General features: G+C 36.6%; 1 protein-coding gene and 1 pseudogene across 5 annotated transcripts in view; one reads left to right on the top strand and one right to left on the bottom strand.

Moving 5' to 3' along the window:
• SLC9B1 (solute carrier family 9 member B1) overlaps positions 1 to 22,968 on the bottom strand; it is a 142,278-nt gene that overhangs the window by 50,495 nt on the left and 68,815 nt on the right. For all 5 annotated transcript variants that reach the window (XM_063611148.1, XM_055296861.2, XM_055296862.2 and 2 more), the window contains exons 4-6: positions 8,111 to 8,281; positions 5,524 to 5,666; positions 3,356 to 3,483 (exon numbers count right to left, since the gene is read on the bottom strand). In XM_063611148.1, coding sequence (XP_063467218.1) covers positions 3,356 to 3,483; positions 5,524 to 5,666; positions 8,111 to 8,281 — 442 coding nt within the window. The remainder of the gene's footprint in view (positions 1 to 3,355; positions 3,484 to 5,523; positions 5,667 to 8,110; positions 8,282 to 22,968) is intronic.
• Positions 18,877 to 19,961, top strand: LOC129492047 (actin-related protein 3B-like; annotated as a pseudogene).

Here is a 22,968-nt window from a genome sequence, read left to right as displayed (position 1 = left end):
AATGTACACAAATCAGTAGCACTGGTATACACCGATGGTGACTGAGCTGAGAATTAAATCAAGATCTCAACCCCTTTTACAACAGCTGCAAAAAACAAACCAACCAACAAACAAACAAAACCAAAGAAAAAACTCCAAGCAAATGAACTTAGGAATATACCTAACCAAGGAGGTGAAAGACCTCTACAGTGAAAACTACAAAACACTGCAGAAAGAAATCATAGATGAAATAAACAAACAGAAACACATCACATGCTCATGGATAGGTAGAATCAATATTGTGAAAATGACCATACTGCCAAAAGCAATCTACATCATCATTCTTCCCTGAACTAGAAAAAGCAATCCTAAAATTCATGTGGAACCCAAAAATAGCCCGCATAACCAAAGCAAGACTAAGCAAAAAGAACAAATGTGGATGCATCATATTACTTGACTTCAAACTATACTATAAGGCTATAGTCACCAAAGCAGCATAATACTGGTATAAAAATAGGCACATAGACCAATGGAACAGAATAGAGAACCGAGAAATAAAGCCAAATACTTAAGCCAACTGATCTTTGACAAAGGAAACAAAAACATAAAGTTGGGAAAGGACACCCTATTCAACAAATGGTGCTGGGATAATTGGCAAGCCATATGTAGAAGAATGAAACTGGATCCTCATCTCTCACCTTATACAAAAATCAACTCAAGATGGATCAAAGACTTAAATCTAACACCTGAAACTATAAAAATTCTAGAAGATAACATTGGAAATACCCTTCTAGACATTTGCTTAGGCAAAGGCTTCATGACCAAGAACCCAAAAGCAAAGGCAGCAAAAACAAAGATAAATAGATGGGACTTAATTAAACTAAGAAGCTTCTACACAGCAAAAGAAATAATCAGCAGAGTAAAAAGACAACCTATAGAGTGGGAGAAAATCTTTACAAACTATGCATCCAACAAAGTACTAATATCCAGAATCTATAAGGAACTCCAACAAATCAGCAAGAAAAAAACAAATTATCCTATCAAAAAGTGTGCTAAGGACATGAATAGACACTTCCCAAAAGAGATATATAAATGGCCAAGAAACATGATAAAATCCTCAATATCACTAATTATCGGGGAAATGCAAACAAAACCACAATGCGATACCATCTCACTCCTCCAAGAATAGCCATAATCAAAAAATTAAAAAAAATAGATGTTGCCATGGGTGTGGTAAAAAGGGAACACTTTCACACTGCTGGGGGGAATGTAAACTAGTACAACCACTATGGAAAAGAGTATGAAGATTTCTTAAATAATTAAAAGTAGATCTACCATTTGATCTAGCAATCCCACTACTGGGTATCTACCCAGAGGAAAAGAAGTCATTATATGAAAAAAACACTTGCACACACGTTTACTGCAGCACAATTTGCAATTGCAAAAAATATGGAACTAGCTCAAATGCCCATCAATCAATGAATGCATAGAGAAAATGTGGTGTATATATGTATGTGTATATACACACATATATGTGTATATATGTATATATATGTGTATACACACACATATATGTATATATGTATATATACATATATGTGTGTGTATATATACACATATATATGTGTGTGTGTATATATATGTATATATGTATATTTATGTATATATACACACACATATATATACATGTGTATATATATATATATATGTGTATATATGTATATATACACACACACACACACACACCCCCCATGGACGGAATACTACTCAGCCTTAAAAAGGAATAATACTTAAAAGGAATACTACTCAGCCTTAAAAAGGAATGAAATAATGGCATTCACAGCAACCTGGAAGGAGTCGGAGACCATTATTCTAAGTGAAGTAATTCAGGAATGAAAAAACCAAACATTGTATGTTCTGACTTATAAGTGAGAGTTATGCTATGAGGATGCAAAAGCATAAGAATGATACAATGGACTTTGGGGACTTGGGGGAAGAGTAGGAGGAGGGTGAGGGATAAAAGACTACACCCTGGGTGCAGTGTACACTGCTCTGGTGATGGGTGCACCAAAATCTCAGAAATTATCACTAAAAATATTTTCCATGTAAACAAACACCACCTGTTCCTTAAAAACTAATGAAAAAAATAAAAAAGACATGAGATCAACCTAAATACCCATCAATGGTGAACTGGATAAAGAAAATGTGGCACATATACACCATAGAGTAATACACAGCCATAGGAAAGAACGAGATCATGTCCTTTGGAGCAACGTGGATGGAGTTGAGGCCATTATCCTAAGTGAATTAACACAGGAACAGGAAACCAAATATCCCATATTCTCACTTATAAGTGGGAGCTAAACACTGAGTATACATGGACAGAAAGAAGGGAACAATCGTCACTAGGTGAATTTGAGGGTGGAGGGTGGAAGGAGGGGGAGAATAGAAAAACTACCTATTGGGTATTATACTTATAACCTGGGTGACAAAATAATCTGCATACCAAACCCCTGTGACATGCAATTTATCCATATAACAAGCCTGCTCATGTACCCCTTGAGCCGAAATAAAAATTGGAGAAGAAAAAAACTCTTAAGAGTTGTCACTTTGGGTAGAGTTATGGGCATTATGATTTGAAGGCATAGTCTAAGGTCATTCCTCCTTTATTTATAAAGTTCTAATTTTTAAAATAAAAGTGCATTTGAGTATTTTATTATAAACATTAATTTAAAAATTCACTGGATTTTATAGTAACTATGTAATAGATGAACTTTGCTATGAGTGTCATTGGAATGGATAAACAGAGACAAAAGTTGATGAATTAAGAAATGAAAAGGAGTTAGGATCTAGAGACAGTAGTTACAGGCTTATTTTGAGGAATTCAAACATAAGACCAATGGATGGTAGATAAAGATGGATGGGGCAATGGATATACGGCAAGAGTTTTTGTTTGCTTGCTTTCTTTAAAATGGGAGATACACCTATGTCTATATAAAATATTTCTCAAATATATATATATATATACACACATACATATATATGAAATGTGCAACTATATTTACATATAGCTATGAGGAAGAGGCCATTAGATAGATTAAAACATACAGATATGTTATAATACAGATGAAAAGGAATAAATTGATCATGTGAATTTTCTTGATGATAAACATTTAGGGGCTATGAATGTTTGTTAAAAAAAATTCGTACAATTTGGGACATGGCTCTGCTTTTAATCAACTGCTTTCCAAGGATTTTAACACTGTGAAATGAATTTTAATAGAGCTTTTCTATACAACATTCTGAATATTTTAACAGTTTTAACCAAGCATCCTTAATTGAATATTTCCATAAGAAAAAATGAGAAAGAAATTACCCTAATAGAAATGCCCATTGCCAGGGAAATTTCATAATGAAGTGGGAAAAAACAGCAGCTGCACTTGCCTCCATAAGGCATGGACCTACAGCCAATCTGAAACAAACCACCTTCAAATGCCTCAAAGCCTGAAATACAAAACAGTCACACTTAGATACATTTACAATGGCCAACAAGAAAATTATTTTAACAAATGTTGAACTATAAAGTCTTTTTTCATAAGAAGCTTTCACTAAACGAAATCTCATTTCAACAGATTGTCCCACTGGACTTTGAACTCTATTATATTTTATATGTCATCATAGGTTGGATTATAAACAATTTCATCTTTTATAAAATATTATTGTATTTTAATTATTAAAAGATCAATTTTACTGTGATTAAATAGCTAATGCTACCTTCCCAAACTTTCCTAATAAATAGTATAATAATAGTGTCCTATTAGTGTTTTCCCATTAACTTTTTGATATGAACTGTTTGATTAACTTAATAAGTATAAATAGAATACCAACATGCCAAAGAAAATAACTTAAAAACTGCATAATTCATTTTAAAAGGGAAAACTTGGCCGGGCGCGGTGGCTCACGCTTGTAATCCCAGCACTTTGGGAGGCCGAGGCGGGCGGATCACGAGGTCAGGAGATCGAGACCACGGTGAAACCCCGTCTCTATTAAAAATACAAAAAAAAAAATTAGCCGGGCGTGGTGGCGGGCGCCTGTAGTCCCAGCTACTCGGAGAGGCTGAGGCAGGGGAATGGCGTGAACTCGGGAGGTGGAGCTTGCAGTGAGCCGAGATTGCGCCACTGCACTCCAGCCTGGGCGACAGAGCGAGACTCCATCTCAAAAAAAAAAAAAAAGGGAGAACTTTTCAATTTTCTCCTTGGTTCATACTTTCTACTGGAGAATATAATCTCATTGGCTATAATTATTTATGCTCTTGAGCTATGTCTATTAAACCACATTTGCTACATTTATTTGAGTGGCTGTCATATTCATGAATAGTCATCTTCTTATAGATAGGATTTATGATCCCTAGAATGTAATATTTTAAGAAATGCTTTAAAATATTAGATTTTACAATAATGCAAAGATAATCAGGAACATAATCCTGCGGAGAAAATGTCATAAAAAATTACTGAAATTCTTAATCTCCCTAAAAAAAGAAAAAGAATTTTATAAGGTTTTTCTTACCCTATGTTAACTGAAAAGTACATAGTTCTCCATAGAAGAGCCTCCCAAATAATATAGGTGCTACATAACATTTATCTCTGTGCAAATTATTAGATCGCTAATAAAGACCTTACAACACAGTCAGTTCTCTTCATATCAGTGATTATGATGGCTAGAAATAGAAATTAAGGTGCCAGTTTCTTTTTTTATTTTATTTTATTAATATTATACTTTAAGTTTTAGGGTACATGTGCACAATGTGCAGGTTTGCTACATATGTATACATGTAACATGTATATGTGCCATGTTGGTGTGCTGCACCCATTAACTCGTCATTTAACATTAGGTATATCTCCTAATGCCATCCCTCCCCCCTTCCCCCACCCCACAACAGTCCCCAGAGTGTGATGTTCCCCTTCCTGTGTCCATGTGTTCTCATTGTTCAATTCCCACCTATGAGTGAGAACACGTGGTGTTCGGTTTTTTGTCCTTGCGATAGTTTACTGACAATGATGGTTTCCAGTTTCATCCATGTCCCCACAAAGGACATGAACTCTTCATTTTTTTATGGCTGCATAGTATTCCATGGTGTATATGTGCCACTAAGGTGCCAATATTTCTATACAGTCATTTTTTCTTCTGTTTTTTTCTTTCTTTGTTTGTTTTGTTTTGTTTTTTTTGAGATAGAGTCTCACTCTGTCCCCCAGGCTGGAGTACAGTGGCACTATCTCAGCTCACTGCAACCTCCGTTGCTCAGGTTCAAGCGATTCTTTTGCCTCAGCCTCCAGAGTAGCTGGGATTACCAGGTAAATGCCACCACGCTCAGCTAATTTTTGTAGATTACAGGCATGAGCCACCATGCCCGGCCTTTTTTTCTTTATCTTAGGTTTGTTTACAGACTCCACTTGGAACAGGTAAATAAAATTTTTCCTTCTTTTTCTTTCTCACCATCCTCTAATATTTGAAATAACCTTACTCGATTTGTAATTGTAAATCTACCTGTGGATCGAGTCCAAGCCCAGCTTGTATTAGAATAATGGTAAGGGCAATGCTTCTTAAAATTGAAGACCATGTCTTAGAAACATGGACATGTTCATTGATGAATGGAACATTCCTAATCGTAAAACCAGCCAGTAACATCCCTTAAAAGAAAGAAAATAAAGATACATGACAGTTCATTTTTCTGAGAAAGAAAACGGAAATGTTTACTTTCTTCTCTAATGCACTATGTCTCTCATTATTTTGGTAAAAGGCAGGTTACAAGCAAGTAGGGAAGGCAGCATGAATAAAGGAATGGCGATAAGAAACAATACACCTAAATGGGGTTCAACAATTAATTTAGTGTTGCTGGAACATACAGGGCAAGGAAAGGAGGGAGGAGAATGAGTTTGGTGGGCCAGAACATAGAAAGGTCTCCCTCCACTTTGGCAAAGTAAGGCACCATGGGAAGGTTTTAGGCCTTGGTGAATTAGTTAGGGATAAAACTGGAGACAGAGACCAAATTGAAGGCTCTGCCACAGTCCACGCAAAAGTTGGAAACAAACAGCCTAAGCTAGAGCAAAAGAGAAAGTTTGGAGAGGAGGAAAATGATTCAGTAAATACTTAGAAGGTGCTGAAAGAAAATTGTGGATACAGAAGGGACAGCAGAGATAAGATGTAGAGATTCTCTCTACTGACAGTGTACTGAATATATATTTATTTTTGGGGACAGGGTCTCATTCTGTTGTCCAAGGTGAGTGCAGTGATGCAAACATGGCTCACTGTAGGCTTAACCTACTGAGCTCAAGTGATCCTCTTGCCTTAGCCTCCTGAGTAGCTGAGACCCAGAAAAATTTTTAATATTTTGTAAAGGCAAGGTCTGCTATGCTGTTGCCCAGGCTGGTTTTGAACTCCTGGGCTCAGGCGATCCTCCTGCCTTGGCCTCCCAAAGTGCTGGGATTATGGGCATGAGCCACCATGCCTGGCCCACTGTACTGAATATTTAGATATATTTGAATACAGTAAGTTCTCACTTAACATCGTCGATAGGTTATTGGAAATGGCAACTTTGAGTAAAATGGTATATAACAAAACCAATTTTAGCATAGGCTAAATGATATAAACAAGAGTCAATTTCCTACAGCATATTTCTGGTCACAAAACATCACCAAACTTCTAAATAAAGATCCAAAACACTTCTAGTATTAAACAATGAAATAAATGTGAGCTCTACATACATTTTACAAAGTTTTATAAAAACAAATAAGATAATTATTTACTTAATTTTTGGGGAATTCACGAGTGATGGTGGTTATAGCAGTGATGGTTAAAATCAAAGAATAAATGTTTACAAAGTGAAAATTGTAAGGAGCACCTCCTCCCACTATGCAGTTCAAAAACAATCATAAATATGGTAGGCTGGCTAAGAGTTGTCATATCACATTGTTTATTGTCATGCATTTGTATGGTTATCATATACTTAACAAAATTTTATTTTACAATAATTTGTATTCATTCATTTATTCATTGTACAATCCACTAGTTCAGGGTCATGGTACAATCCACTAGAATACTAGTTCAGGGTCAAAGGTGACTGAACCTTAATCCAAAAAAATCAAGGAGGGACTCCCTCCCTAACACATTCTATGAATCTAGTATCACAATTATACCCAAATCAGGCAAAGCCATACACACACACACACACACACACACACACTACTGGTCAATATCCCTGATGAACATAGATGCAAAAATTCTCAACTAGCAAAATGAATTTAATAGTACATCAAAAAGATAATATAGTTAAGTGGGTTTTACTCCAGAAATACAAGGATGGTTCAACATGTGAATCATTCTTCCATAAAGACATATATACACATATGTTCATTGTAGCACTATTCACAATAAAAAGACATGGAATCAACTTAAATGACTAAATAAAGAAAATGTGGTACATATAAACAATGGAATATTATGCAGTCATAAAAAAGAATGACATCATGTCCTTTGCAGCAACATGGATAGAGCTGAACACCATTATCCTAAGTGAAATAACTCAGAAACAGAAAAATCAAATACCACATGTTCTCACTTATATGTGGGAGCTAAACAATGGGTACATATGGACATAAAGATGGAAATAATAGACACTGGGGAGTCCAAAAGGAGAGAGGGTTGGAGGGTTAAGGTTGAAGAATTACCTATTGGGTATAGTATTCACTATTTGGTGATGGGTTCACTAGAGCCCAAATCTCACCATCATGCAACATATCCATGTTCCAAACCTGCACATGTACTCCGTGAATCTAAAATTTTTAAAGATTCTATTAAGCAATAAAGCAACAGGAATAATGTGCTAAGGATATTAAATTTATTTTAAAAATAAATTTTGGATAAAACTTGTGAGTGTATATATGTAGACAGAGAAATAAATGCATCTATAAAGGAGCTGTACACACACACGCACATACAGTAAATACATACATGAAGAAACTATATAAAACATACTACATTGAAATATTTCTGAATTATAACTAATTCAACAAGAAAATGTTCAAAATTTGCATATAGTCAATAATAAAGAAAAGAGAGCTAATTATATACTTACCAAGAAGAGGTGGAAGTGGAGGCACTAAAGGTATTCTAATGCGTTGTAAAATTTTTCCCCAAATAATGGCACTATAAAAAATAATTAACAATCCAAATAAATTTCCACCAGGGAGAGCTTCAGAGCCTAAGATTGACCAGGTCATACACCATATCACAAACAGTGTAACTCCTGAAATACAAAAAAGCATGCAGCTATATATCTACATACACATAGATGTATACAAACAAAGGATCAATTCTCTTTTATCATATATACTAATAGCCAGTTCTGTAAAATGATACATGGTATAGATCAACATTGCTTACTAGTTTGGTGAAAGAGATATCTGCTTAACATATATTCCAAATAACCTGTCAATTTATGAAGTAGGTTTTAAACAAAGTGTTTTCATTTTAAAAATATTTAAAACCTATATGTGGGCCAGGTGCAGTGGCTCACGCCTTAATCCCAGCACTTTGGGAGGCTGAGGCAGGCTGGATCACATGAGGTCAGGAGTTTGAGACCAGCCTGGCCAACACAGTGAAATCCCGTCTCTACTAAAAATGCAAAAATCAGCCAGGCATGGTGGTGAGTGCCTGTAATCCTAGCTACATGGGAGGCTGAGTCAGGAGAATCGCTTGAATCCGGGAGATGGAGGTTGCAGTGAGCCAAGATTGTGCCACTGCACTCCAGCCTGGGTGACAGTGAGATTCAGGCTCAATAAAAAAATAAAAAAAACCTATATGTGAACTCTTGAAAATGCTAACTTATAATATATGATAGTTAAAAACATCATGGCAATATGATGAGATTTACTTCATTTTATATTTTAAAATAACTTTTTCATCAGGATGGAAAATAAGAGGATGATTGGCTGTGATAAGAATTCACAACCTTATTGAAGATCACAGTGTTAAGGTGCCAAATCTTTTAACAGGAACCTACTAAATCTTTGTATTGAAATGATAATTCAACCATTATTTGGCATAAATGTATTAGACGAGGTAATGGCTGGAAGAAATGAACCTAGATTTTGTGGGAATAAATATAAAGTATCTTAGATTATGTGTAGGAGGTAGAGGTAGATAAGATGAGTAGGTGTAAGTTACTAGACATCTTGTTTCTGGCAACTAGGTGCTACTCATTGAGGAATCCATAGGTTTCTGTAAAGGACAGACAATAACATGGTAAATTTCCATATGCTAATTAAATGGCTACCTTTATTTGCTATGAATCATAATTGCTAATGCTTTTAATATTCTTAAAACAGCTTACATGAATTTTTTAGCTATGACCCCTTTCGGGCTGTATAGAATTTGCCAGGGTAAAAGAGGAGGATTTTGACTCACTCCAGGTAGAAAGTTAGAACAAAGTTTCTTTCCTCCTCCCCTCTGATTATTGTCATCCTGCAAAACTGGAAGCCTTGAGGGCTAAACTCTTACTAAAAGAATGGACCAGGCTGGGCATGGTGGCTCGTGCCTGTAATCCCAGCACTTTGGGAGGCCGAGGCGGGTGGGTCACCCAAGGTCAGGAGTTCAAGATGAGCCTGACCAACACGGTGAAACGCCGTCTCTATTAAAAATACAAACAATTAGCCTGGCCTGGTGGCGCATGCCTGTAATCCCAGCTACTTGGGAGGCTGAGGTAGGAGAATTGCTTCAACTCAGGAGGCGGACATTGCAGTGAGCTGAGATGGCGCCACTTCACTCCAGCCTGGGTGACAAGAGCAAAACTCCATCTCAAGAAAACAAAACAAAACAAAACAAAAAAATAAAAAACACGGACCACAAAATGTCATCCTACTGACAAATTGAGAAGACAAGGCAGTTTGTCTTAGCTGGTCTCTGGGTGGCAAAGTCTTTTTTGAGAATTCATATGTAAAACTGGCCTCATCCAACTTATGTGTAGGGCTCAAATTACATTATGTGCACAAGTTAGGGATCCCAAAGTTCTAAACCTACCATAAAAGTGTCCCTGCATAGAAGTATCCCTAGAACACTTAGTAGATGCTAATTCAAAAAATCTCTAATGACACTCCTGATCCCAGACTGCATAAAGTCTCAAAGGTAAAGCCAAGTGAATCTAACTTAAAATAAGAAATATCCCATGAGCAAAAGTTAACAGATACAACAAAGAATGGGATTAGATGTCTAAATACCTCAGCTAATAGAACCACTAGATAGACACTATAAAATATGTATTTTCAAAGGGACTAGAGACAATTTTTAAAAATTGGAGACATGAGAAGAAGAAATTACTTGGAAGTATTGTAAAATAATTAAATAGAACACATGGACACAGGAAGGGGAACTTCACGCTCCGGGGACTGTTGTGGGGTGGGGGGAGGGGGGAGGGACAGCATTAGGAGATACACCTAAGGCTAAATGACGAATTAATGGGTGCAGGAAAACAACATGGCACATGGATACATATGTAACAAACCTGCACATTGTGCACATGTACCCTAAAACCCTAAAGTATAATAAAAAAAAAAAAAAAAAAAAAAAAAACAAAAAAACTTTAAAATTTACTCAACTAAAAAAAACCCCACTAAGCACATGGATACACATGTAACAAACCTGCACATTGTGCACATGTACCCTAAAACTTAAGGTATAATAATAATAATAATAAAACCCACTAAGTACCCAAATAGCAGTCTAGACATGGCTGAAGAGAGAACACAGCAAAGTAGTAGATATGAGGAAATTACTTAAGAGCATAGCACACACACAAAAAACCGAGGTGGAAAATGAGAGATTTAGATTATGGAAAAGATCTAAAACACAACTAATGGTAGTTTCAGAAACATAATTAAAAGAATGAAGAAGATATAATATTTGAGAAGAAAACTGGCTTCAAATTTTACAGAATTGATTAGGGTTTTTATTGATTTGGACACAGGAAGTCACATGAGTTCTAATCAGGATTAAGTAAAAATAGATACTTAGATAAAACGTTGAGAAACTATAGACTACCAAAGGCAAAAATAAAATCTTAAAGAATCTAGACAGAGAGAGATTAATCATAATCGAATAAACAATAGAGCAGATTCTCAATTCTTATCAGCAACAATAGAAGATAGAAGATAATTAAATAACATCTTCAAAGTACAGAGATAAAGAAACCATTCAGTGTTGAATTCTGTAGCCAGTTAACTGTCACTCGAACAAAAGACAAATGAAAGATATTGTCAAACAAATACACTTAAGAACATATGCCATTTTTTACCAGGGACAAATCTACTGAAAGCTATGCTTTAGAAATATGACACAGAACCAAAAAGGAAGGAACAATGTGCAAAGAAATTGGTAAAATGTAGGTTAGTCTAAACAAGTATTGGTTGTGTAACACATTACTAATGAAAATTGTTAATCAGAGGATATAAAGATAAGGTTGGGAGGTGACATGAAAAGGTTGGCAATTTATTTCCACACCAAAACTCCTCCCCAAAATTGCAGAAATACCAAAAACAATCATTTCAGGACCCTGAAAACTCATCAAAGGCAGTTATCAAATTTAAGAAGCATTTATTCTTGAAAAAGTGTTAGGGTTTTGGGTAGGATTGGTAAAAGTCTGAGCCCTTCCTGACTGGGGTTGCTCCCTGATATGGTTTGGCTTTGTGTCCCCATCCAAATCTCATCTTGAATTGTACTCCCATAATTCCCATGTGTTGTGGGAGAGACCTGGTGGGAGATAATTGAATCATGGGGGTGGTTCCCCCCATACTGTTCTCGTGGTAGTGAATAAGTCTCACAAGATCTGATGGCTTTATCAGGGGTTTCCGCTTTTGCATCTTCCTCATTTTCTCTTGCCGCCACCAAGTAAGAAGTGCCTTTCATCTCCCGCCATGATTCTGAGGCCTCCCCAGCCATCTGGAACTATAAGTCCAATTAAACCTCTTTTTCTTCCCAGTCTTGGGTATGTCTTTATCAGCAGAATGAAAACGGACTAATACACTCCCATCTCTCTTCTCATCCCCAAGCTCAGTTGGGAAAAACTGTAGTTTTACCAGTTTGAAGCTGGATGTAAAACCCAGCAGCTTTCCTGTTAGGGCTGGGGGCAGGGGTGGATTTGGTATGGAGTAGAGGGAAGAAATCAATGGTTTCGCCAGTTAAATATAGCAGAGTGGTCTGGGAATGAACAGAGAGAATTGCAGTTTTGCTAGTCTGAGGTTGCAGTTTCAACTGGGGAAGTAGAAGACAAGACAAAAATTTAAACGAGAGATCCTGAGGGTCAATAGGTGCAGCAAACCACCATGGCACAAGTATACCTGTGTAACAAACTGCACGTTCTGCACATGTATCCTGGAACTCAAAGTAAAATTAAAAAAGAAAGAAAGAGAGAGAGAGGGAGAAAGAGAGAAAGAAAGAAAGAGGAAGAAAGAGAGAGAGAGAAAGAAACAAAGAAAAAGAAAGAAAGAAAGAAAGAAAGAAAGAAAGAAAGAAAGAAAGAAAGAAAGAAAGAAAGAAAAAGAAAGAAAGCAAAGAAAAGAAAGACCCACATGCAAGGCTAGAGTTTCCAGTTCCAAGTTCCAGTTCTCTCACTGAGAAGAGTGGCTCACTGTGCCTAAACTGTTTATGCAAACAATGTGGTTTACTCTGAACAGCTGCTTTTCTTCTGGGAGTCTGGAATTCTGGTATATGTGAAGGAGAGTAACCTCCGTAAAATCCTGAGTACTGAGTCTCTAATGAGACTCTGGTCCTGGTAGACGACATTGCACATGTGCTGTCAAAATTTCATGCTGGGGAAGAGAAACACATCCTTGTAACTCCATAGGAGATGATTCCAGGAAGTTTGTGCCTGGTATCCTCCAGACTTTACCACATTCAACTTTTTCCCTTTGCTAATTTTGCTTTGTATCCATTCACTATAATAAATTAAAAACCTGAGTATTACTCAAAAAAAAAAAAAAAAGAGAGATCCTGGAAAGGAGAGAATCATAGAAAGTTTGAGATAAGTTCTCCACACATATACGGCCGATTGGAAAAGTATAGAAGTGCAGGAAAGACTCAAGAGAGTATGACAAAAAGTAAAAATGAAGTAAGACTTGAGTATTAATTGCAACTTTGAATGCATTCACCCACCCACCCACAGATTATTTGGCAGAGAGTGGAAGCCTTACTAGCTTTAACATAATGTCTCTCCAAAATCAAGCTATGCAACAGACACAAAGGAAATCCCTAGAAAGACAGGCTAAAACAACAATAACAACAACAACACAATATAAAAGACATCACTGCTGAAAACCACTGGGCAGAAGGATTACACAGCACAAGTATAGGCCAATTATCAAAACAATAACAACAACAAAAACAATCACAAATAAAAACCAAATCCAGATTTGCTATAATGTATAATTAAAGTGTTTAGTTTTCAATTAAAAATTATCAGACATGTAAGGAAACAGGAAAATATGGCTCATACTCTGGAAAAAAAGCAGTGAATAGAAACTGTCTCAATTCAGATATTGGATTTAGAAAGAAAGTTTTCAAAATATATATTATAAATATGTTCAAATTAAAAATATGATAATGTGCTGTCTAATAGAGAATATGAATAGGAGACAGAATATGTTTAAAAATAGAATCTAGAATTGAAAAGTACAACAGTTAAAGTGAAAAAATCACTAGCAAGGTTCAATAGCATATTTGACCTTGTGAAAGAAAGTACCAGTGAACTTGAAGATAGACCAATAGAGGTTAATCAATCTGAAGAACAAAAAGAAAAAAGAATGAAGGATAATAAACAGATCCTCAGAAACTTATGGGATACCATCAAGAGCACTAACATATGCATAATGGGAATTCCAGGAGAAGAGAGAGATAAGAGGGCAGAAAAATATTTGAAAACGTAATGTCTGAAAACTTCAAAAATGCTATGAAAAACATTAATCTTCAGATATAAGAAGTTCAACAAATCTCAAGTAGGATAAACACAAAGAGATTCACACCTAGAGCCATCATTGTCAAATTGGTGAAAACCAAGGATAATAAGAAAATCATGAAAGTAGCAAGAGATGACTTATCACATACAGGGGAACAATAATATGATCAATACTGGCATTTTTATCTGAAAAAAATGGAGGCCTTATGAAGCAACATTTCAAAAGTGGAGAGAAAAATAACTGTCAATTAAGAATTCTGTATCCAGTTAAATGATCCTTCAAAAATGGAGCTGAAATAAAGACATTTCCAGATAAATAAAAATAAAGAGAACTTATCCTTGCTAAAGAAACACTAAAGAAAATGCTTTTAAGATAAAAGGATATGACACCAGATGGCAACTTGAACCTATAAGGAATAAACGGCACTGGAAATGGTAAATAAATTTGTAAGTATAAAAGACTGTATGTGTGTGTGTGTGTGTGCATATTCTGATTTCATCTCTTTTTTTAAAAAAAAGCATCTGATTATTATAGGCAATAACTATAACAATACTGCTGAGTTCATAGCATATAAGAGGTACATTGGATCAAAGTTGCTATATAACACTGGAATTAAGTAAAAATTATTAAACCAAAGTAGATTGTAAAAAGTGAAGATGATTGATTATTATAATCCCCAAAGGTACTTGGGAGGCTGAGATAGAAGTATTGCTTGAGGCTAGGAGTTTGAGACTAGCCCTAGCAACACAATGAAACTCTGTTGATATAGTTTGGATATGTGTCCCTGCCCAAATCTCATGTTGAATTGTTATCCCCAATGTTGGAGATAGGTCCTGCTGGGAGGTGAATGGATCATGGGGGCAGATTTCTCATGAATGGTTAGTACCATCCTCTTGGTGCTATCCTTGGGGCAGTGAGTAAATTCTTGTGAGAGCTCATCATTTAAAAGTGTGTGGCACTGCCCCTTGCTCTTTTACTCCTGCTTTCGCTATGTGACATGTATTTGCCTTCTGCCATGATTGTAAGCTTCCTGAAGCCTTCCCAGAAGCAGAAGCCTCTATGCTTCCTGTACAGCCTGAAGAACTGTGAGGCAATTAAACCTCTTATAAATTATTGAGTCTCAGGTATTTGAAAGCAATGCAAGAATGGACTAATACACCTGTCTCTAAAAAACTTAAGCAAAATTACCCAGGTGTGATGACACATGCCTGTAGTCCCAGCTACTTGACAGGCAAAGATGAGAGGACTGACTGAGCCCAGGAGTTTGAGGCTGCAATAAGCTATGACCATGTCATTGTCTCTTAAAAAAGTAAGCCCCAGAGAAGCCGGGCACAGTGGCTCACACCTGTAATCCCAGCACTTTGGGAGGCCGTGGTGGGCAGATCACAAGGTCAGGAGATGGAGACTATCCTGGCTAACATGGTGAAACCCCATGTCTACTGAAAATACAAAAAAATTAGCCGGGAGTGGTGGCGGGCACCTGTAGTCCCAGCTACTCGGGAGGCTGAGGCAGGAGAATGGCGTGAACTCAAGAGGTGGAGCTTGCAGTGAGCCAAGATCCCGCCACTGCACTTCCAGCCTGGGCAACAGAACAAGACTCTGTCTCAAAAAAAAAAAAAAAAAATCAACAGAGAAATTGAAATAGGGCACTAAAAATACTTGGTTAACATGAAAGAAGCAGTAATGTAAGAAAAGAAAAACAAAAAAAATGACACATAGAAAACAAATAACAAAATGTTAAATGCAAGTCCAACCATATCAATAATTATGTGAATGGACTAAAATAAAAAGGCAACTACTACTGTACAGGACTTTAAAAAACAAGATTCAGCTATATGGTGCCTACAAGAAACAAACTTTAGATAAAACAAGCAGGTTGAATGTAAAAGGATAGGAGATTAGGAGACATATATATATATGCAAATGGTAATTATGGGTGAAAGAAGAAAACACAAGTGTAATTAGTATATATATGTAATAATTTTAACCTGTCAGTTTTATTGTCTGTAAAATGGGGATAAAAAAATTATCTCCTGCCAACATAAATAGGTTTTGTTACAATAAAATGAACTAGTGAGCATGAAAGAACACTGCAATCTGTTAAGATGTTCTTCCAGGAATTCTTGCATTCTAGGAGAATCAGAACATTTCTGGTAATATAATTTTTGACATTTTTGAGGAAAGATATTTTTTAGGATATATGCGAAAAGAACACTTTATCTTCTCTAATTACATCATGGATTCTCTTTTTGCATTGAGATTTTGCTTGAATATCAATAGACAAGAGAAGGGGGTGGTTCAGGCACTTGTCTAGTGAGCGGAACGCTGACAGGAAGCAAGGAGCCGGAAGGACGCTCCCCTGTGCTGTTGGTCAGGGGCCTGCTTGGCTGGTGCCAAGGATTTGTTCTCAGTGACAAGACAAACACAGAAATGGAGAGTGGTTACAAACTTCTATAGCAATTTGACACTGTATCTTATAAAAAGTAAATATCAGTCTACATCAAATAGGAAATTAAAAACAAAAACAATTGGGTATTAATCTACTAAGCTTAGTCCCTAGGTGACAAAATAATCTGTACAACAAACCCACATGACACAAGTTTACTTATGTTACAAACCTGAACATGTACCCCTGAACCCAAAATAAAAGTTTTTTTATAAAAGAAAAACAAAACAAAAAACCACATCTGTTTCTTCATCATAGATAATTTGAGAAGCACTAGTGTCACGAAAAAAGAATAATAAATAATATGTACATTAAAACCCACCAGAAAACATATATGCAGTGGGATATCTTTTTGGACATTAAAGAAATGTGAGAAATCACACATATGTTCCTAATGAACTTGACTATATTATATATATATATGTTTATTTAGAAGTATTAAATTGAATTAAGTATTAAATTTATTTTTTAAAAAGTGGTATAAAGGAAAGATGTTCTGATTAAGAAGGATAGGTAAAGGGCAATTACAACTCTGAGTAGAGAAATAGTAAAGTGCCCAGAAACAGACTGGCAAAGGCTATGGAGCAATTAATCTCACAAAAGGAAGCAGAATTTATTAATATAAATAACAAAGTATTGCTGATACTTAAATAATTGTGAGTTATATTGAAGAATTATTTTATATTTTAAAATAGCAAAACCCCCCAAAAAACAGTGTGATAAAGCTGTGGTGAGGTTTGTACATTTTAGGAAGCCTTGTTATTTTTAGCTCATATGGTTTTTTGATAAGTAAAAATAAAAAAAAAAGTTAAAAATGATTTCTCTGCTGCTTAAATTCTGATACACATCTCCTACTGCATGGTAAGATATGAGTTTAGAGTCACTATATTTTTTTAGTAGTTCTGCTAATAAGAAATTTTCATTAAGCTTTATTTTATTTATTTATTTATTTTTTTGAGATGGAGTTTCGCTCTTGTTGCCCAGGCTGGAGTGCAATGGCGTGATCTCAGCTCACCACAACTTCCGCCTCCTGGGTTCAAGCGACTCTCCTGCCTCAGCCTCCCAAGTAGCTGGGATTACAGGGCATGCAGCACCATACCCGGCTAATTTGGTATTTTTAGTAGAGACAGGGTTTCTCCATGTTGGTCAGGCTGGTCTTGAACTCCCAACCTCAGGTGATCCGCCCGCCTCAGCCTCCCAAAGTGCTGGGATTACAGGCATGAGCCACCGTGACAGGCCTAAGCTTTACTTTCTAAAAAATATGTTAAAATTGATATTTCTCTATTATCTAATCATAAATTACATCAAATATGCTGTTTTGAATTTTATTTTTCCCTTTAAACATAAAGACACATGTTCAGCTCATTGTGCTAGATAAATTACCAGTGCGATCACAAATTAAGAAATGCAATTCAATGAATTTTGCATACAAGGAGTCCTGAAAGTGTTAATAACTTTTGATGCAAAGATAATTTTATGAAAGTAATACAAGACTAAAAAAAGGTACAAAACAATTACTATGTAAGTATCTTCCTTTTTCTGAATCACCCATGATTACTTTTTTCACCAAGCAAAAACTGACTACATACTTCAGATCTGTCTCAAATCTCCCCAGCCTCTTTTCCTAAACCTCCCCAGCCTCTCAGGACAGACAGGCTGCTCCTATACTTTGTGCATTCTGCTATTTTTAGCAAGAGGCCTATTTTATCAGTGTTGTCTGAATAGTATTTGCCAACTCCCAGACTTTCAGTCACTTATTTGTTTATTTATTTATTTGGCTCTTTTCTTATATTTCCCTTTTCCTTTTTCTTCCCTTTCTTTTTCCGTTTCCTCTTCCCTTTCTTTGCTAACTTATTTTTTTCCTTTTAATTCCCATTCACTATTTCCATGACCGTCAAATAGTAGGTTGATCCTTTAAAATATTCCTTTTTTAAAATTTATTGTACTTTAAGTTCTGGGATACATGTGCAGAATGTGCAGGTTTGTTACATAGGTATACACGTGCCATGTGGTTTGCTGCACCCAGCTACAATATATCTTAAAATGAATAAAAGTGGAAACACACAGAAGACGTGGTGTATGGGGCGAGTGGGTTGCCAAGTGGATGGTGGCAGGGTGCTCCAGGGTGGCCAGTGGGGCTAAGTGCTGCGTATTCCAAGCATGGAGGGATTCCTGCCTTCCTGTGTGGCAGACTGTGGCATCTGATAAGAGCCACTTGGTGCCCACCCTGGCTCCTCCATTGCCTTGCTCTCAGCCCCTGGCATCCAGCCCACACCTGGAGGTTGAGCTGCACCCACTGCTCTGGGTCTCAGCCCTGTGATCACCTCAGTAGATATTCCAAGCTTGGCTATGCAGGCAACACTGAGCCATAGTTTACTATTCTTTCATGTATTTTTATCAGAGAGTCGGCAAAGGTAGTTGACAAAGCCCAAAGGAGAATGTTGAGGGGAGTTGATGACCTTGACTTTTTCATACAGGATGAAGCCATTGATAAATCTATGTATGCTACAAAGTGGTCAATATGACATGGAATCACTGAAGACTGGGATATTATGGAAAGGTCCATGGAGCAAGTGGTTTTTAAATATCTTTGAGCAGAATCTGAGGACCATTATTTTTTAATGACAGAACTTCCACTGAATACACTAGAAAATACAGAGCATTTTTACAGAAATTATGTTTGAATTATTTAATGTACCAGGATTCTACATTGCAGTTCAGGAGGTACTGGCCTTGGCAGTATCTTGGACATCTCAACAAGTGGGTGAATGTATGTTAATGAGTATAGTCATTGACAAAGGAGATGGAGTCACCCATGTTCTCCCAGTTGTGGAAGGTTATGTAATTGGGAGCTGCATCAATCACATCCTAATTGTAGGTGATACTGTGTATTTCATTCAACAGCTGCTAAGGGAGAGGGAGGTAGGAATCCCTCTTGAGCAGTCACTGGAGACCACAAAAGGCATTAAGGAGAAATACTGTTACATTTGCCCTGATATAGTCAAGGAATTTGCTAAGCATGATGTGGATCCCTGGAAGTGGACCAAACAGTACACAGGTATCAATGTGATCAACCAGGAGAAGTTCATAACAGATGTTGGTTACAAAAGGTTCCTGCAACCTGAAATATTTTTTTACCCAGAGTTTGCCAACCCAGACTTTATGGAATCCATCTTGAATGTTGTTGATGAATACAAAACTGTCCCATTGATGTGCATTGTCCACTGTATAAGAATGTTGTTCTTTCAAGGGGTTTGACCATATTCGGGGATTTGAACCTCAATTACAGAGAGATTTGAAGAGTGGTACATGCCAGATTAAAACTCACTAAGGAGCTCAGTGGTAGGAGAATCAAACCTAAGCTTGCAGAGGTTCAGGTGGTAATCCATCACATGCAGCACTATGCCTTATGGTTTGGAAGCTTAGTGCTAGCCTCAACTCTGGAGTTATTTCAGGCCTGTCACACCAAGAAGGACTACGAATAATATGGCCCCAGCATCTGCCACCACAGCCTTCTCTTTGGAGTAATGTCTTAGTGTCTGCCTTGAAAGCATCATTTAATAGTGTCATGTTGGGGAACAAGTGTCCTTCAGAACCCAGAGAAGACTACCATTTCTAAATGACATTTGGTGTTGATGTCTGAGCAGCATGCTTGCATCACCTAGTGCATGAGGCACAGGGCAGAGTCATTTCAGTAAAAGCCATTTCTTTATGTGTTGACTGTTGTATGTCCACTCCTTCTTCTCTCACTCCCTTTCTTCATGCTTCCCCAGTTTCCCTCCTCCTTTTCACTTGAGCTTTTTTGTTGACAAATACCATTCTGAAGGAATTCAAATGTGACTTCGAAAATTGTTAAGAGGAAAAAAATTTCAAAAATGGCCCAAAATAGTTCTCCCCCAGGAAAGAATGCAGTGGTATAAATCCTTTTCCCCCAGCCTATTTTTATAAATAAAATGTTATAAACTTAAAATACAAAAAAACAATAACATAGCATTATTTACAGGATGCAATTAAAGCAGTGTATAGAGGAAAATGTATAGCTTTAAAAACAGAAAGAAAAATAATCTAAAATTGAAAATTAAAACTTCCATCTTAAGACTCTAGAAAAAGATGAGTAAACCAAGCCAAAAGTAAGTAGGATGTATGAAATAAAAAGGTCACAGTGGAAAACGATAAATACAGAACAGGATAACATTAAAAACAACCAAAGAAATCCAAAATTGCTTATTTCAGAAAGTCAAGCAGATAAATAATATTTAGTTACATTGACTAAGAAAAAAGAAAGAAGACACTAATTCCCAAAATCAAGAATCAAAGAGAAATATCACCACAGACCCTACCCTTAAAAGGATGTTAAGAAAATAGCATAATAACTTTAAGGCAAAAAATTGGACAACTTAGACAAAATAGAACAATTCCTAGAAAGACACAAATTACCAAAACTGACTCAAGGAAAAAGGAAAAAAAAAACAAATACCAATATCAAGTAAAGAAATTGCATCAGTAATTTCAAATCTTCCTATAGAGAAAAAATATACTTCACTGGTGAATTCTATCAAACTATTAAGGGAGGAAATAATACCAATGTTACAAAAACTTTATTCAGGAAATAGAGGAGGAAGGAAACTTCCCAACTAACTTTATTTCATTTGATATCAATACTACCCTGATATCAAAACAAGACAAAGACATTACAAGAAAACACAGCTATATACCAATATCCTTTGTGAACCTAGACATAAAAATTCTTAACCAAATATTAGCAAACCTAATTGAGCAACATAAGAAAAGGATTTTATACCATAATCAAATAAACTTTATCTCAGGAATGTGAGGTTGACTTAACATCCAAAAATCAATGTAATAAACTATATTAACAGAATAAAGGACAAAACCATATGATCACCTCAATAAGAGACAGAAAAGCATTTGACAGAATTCAACACTCATATATTGAAAAAAATCTCATCAACTTATGAATAGAAGGGAACTTCTTCAAATGATCAAGGCATCTACCAGAAGCCTATAGCCAACACACTTAATGGTAAAAATGTGCTTCCCTCTAGATTAGGAAACATGCAAAGATATCTGTGTTTACCACTTCTATTTAACAATGCACCACAGGTCTTAGTTTGTTCAATAGTCAAGGAAAAAAGGTATGGAAAAAAGACAACTCTTTTTATTGTTAGCCTTGTATACAGAAAATCCTAAGGAACACACCCACATACACACCCACATACCACACCCCCTCCCAGACTTATGAGAACTAAGAGGGGGGCTTAGAAATTTTGTAGAGTATATGATCAATATACAAAAATCGGTTATATATGTAGTAGCAACAAACAATACAAAGATGAAATAAAGAAAACAATTCCAATCACAATAGCATCAAAAATAAATGTCTTAGTTTGTTTTATGTTGTTACAATAGAATATCTGAGACTGTATAAAGAGGTTTATTTAGCTCATGTTTCTCCAGACTGGGAAGTTCAAGAAGCATGGCACCAGTATCTGCTTAGCTTCTTGTGAGGGCTTTAGCAGTGCATCACAACATGGCAGAAGACCAAAGAGGAAGTGGGAATGTGCCAAGAGGCCAAACGCAAGCTACAACCTTGTACAATGGGTTGCTTTATAACAATCCATTCTCAGGGTAACTAATCTATTCCCACAGGAACCAATCCAGTTTCATGAGAGCAAGAACTCATTCACTATATGAGGACTGTACCAAGCTGCTCAAAATGGCAGAGCCCCCATGACCCAAGCATCTCCCATTAGGCCCTACCTCTTAAAGGTTCCAACATGATTTTTGGCAGAGACACGGAAACCATGGCATTCCACCCTTGGAACCCCAAACTCATGTCCCTCTTACACTATAAAATGTAATTATTCAATCTCAATGGTCCCCAGAGTCTTAAGGTATTCCAGCAACAATTCAAAGGTCAAAGTCCAAAGTCTCATATAAGACTCAAGGCAAGTTCCTTCTAGCTATGAGCCTGTAAAATAAAATAATAAAAAAAAAAACAACAAGTTATTTACTTCCAAGATACAATGGTGGAATAGTCATATGGCAGACAGTCCCATTCCAAAAGGGAGAAATAGGCCAAAAGAAGAAAGAGGTGACAGGCCTCGAGCAAGTTCAAAACTCAGCAGGGCAGACACTAAATCTTAAAGCTCCAGAATAATTATCCACTCCACGTGCTACCTCCTGGGCACAGTGGGGAGTTTTTATCCCTAAAGCCTTGGGCAGCTCTACCTCCATTGCTTTGTTGGGCATAGCCACACGGCTGCTCTCACTGGTTGGAGTTGGATACCTGTGGCTTTTCCAGGCTGAGGTTGTATGGTGGCAATGGCTCTATAGTTCTGGAGTCCCACTGGTGGTCCACTTCATGGATTCACTAGGCATTGGCCTGGTACAGACTCTTTGTGGCAGCTCCAACCCTACATTTCTGCTCAGCATTGCCCTAGGGGAGGTACACTGCAGTGGCTCTGGCCCTGCAACAAATCTCCACCTGAGCTCCCAGTCTTTTCAGTACATTCCTTAAAA

This window comes from Symphalangus syndactylus, chromosome 10, assembly GCF_028878055.3.
Source record: "Symphalangus syndactylus isolate Jambi chromosome 10, NHGRI_mSymSyn1-v2.1_pri, whole genome shotgun sequence".
NCBI lineage: Eukaryota > Metazoa > Chordata > Mammalia > Primates > Hylobatidae > Symphalangus > Symphalangus syndactylus.
The sequence above is the reverse complement of the archived record's forward strand: the minus strand, read 5'-3'. Positions and strand labels throughout refer to the sequence as shown.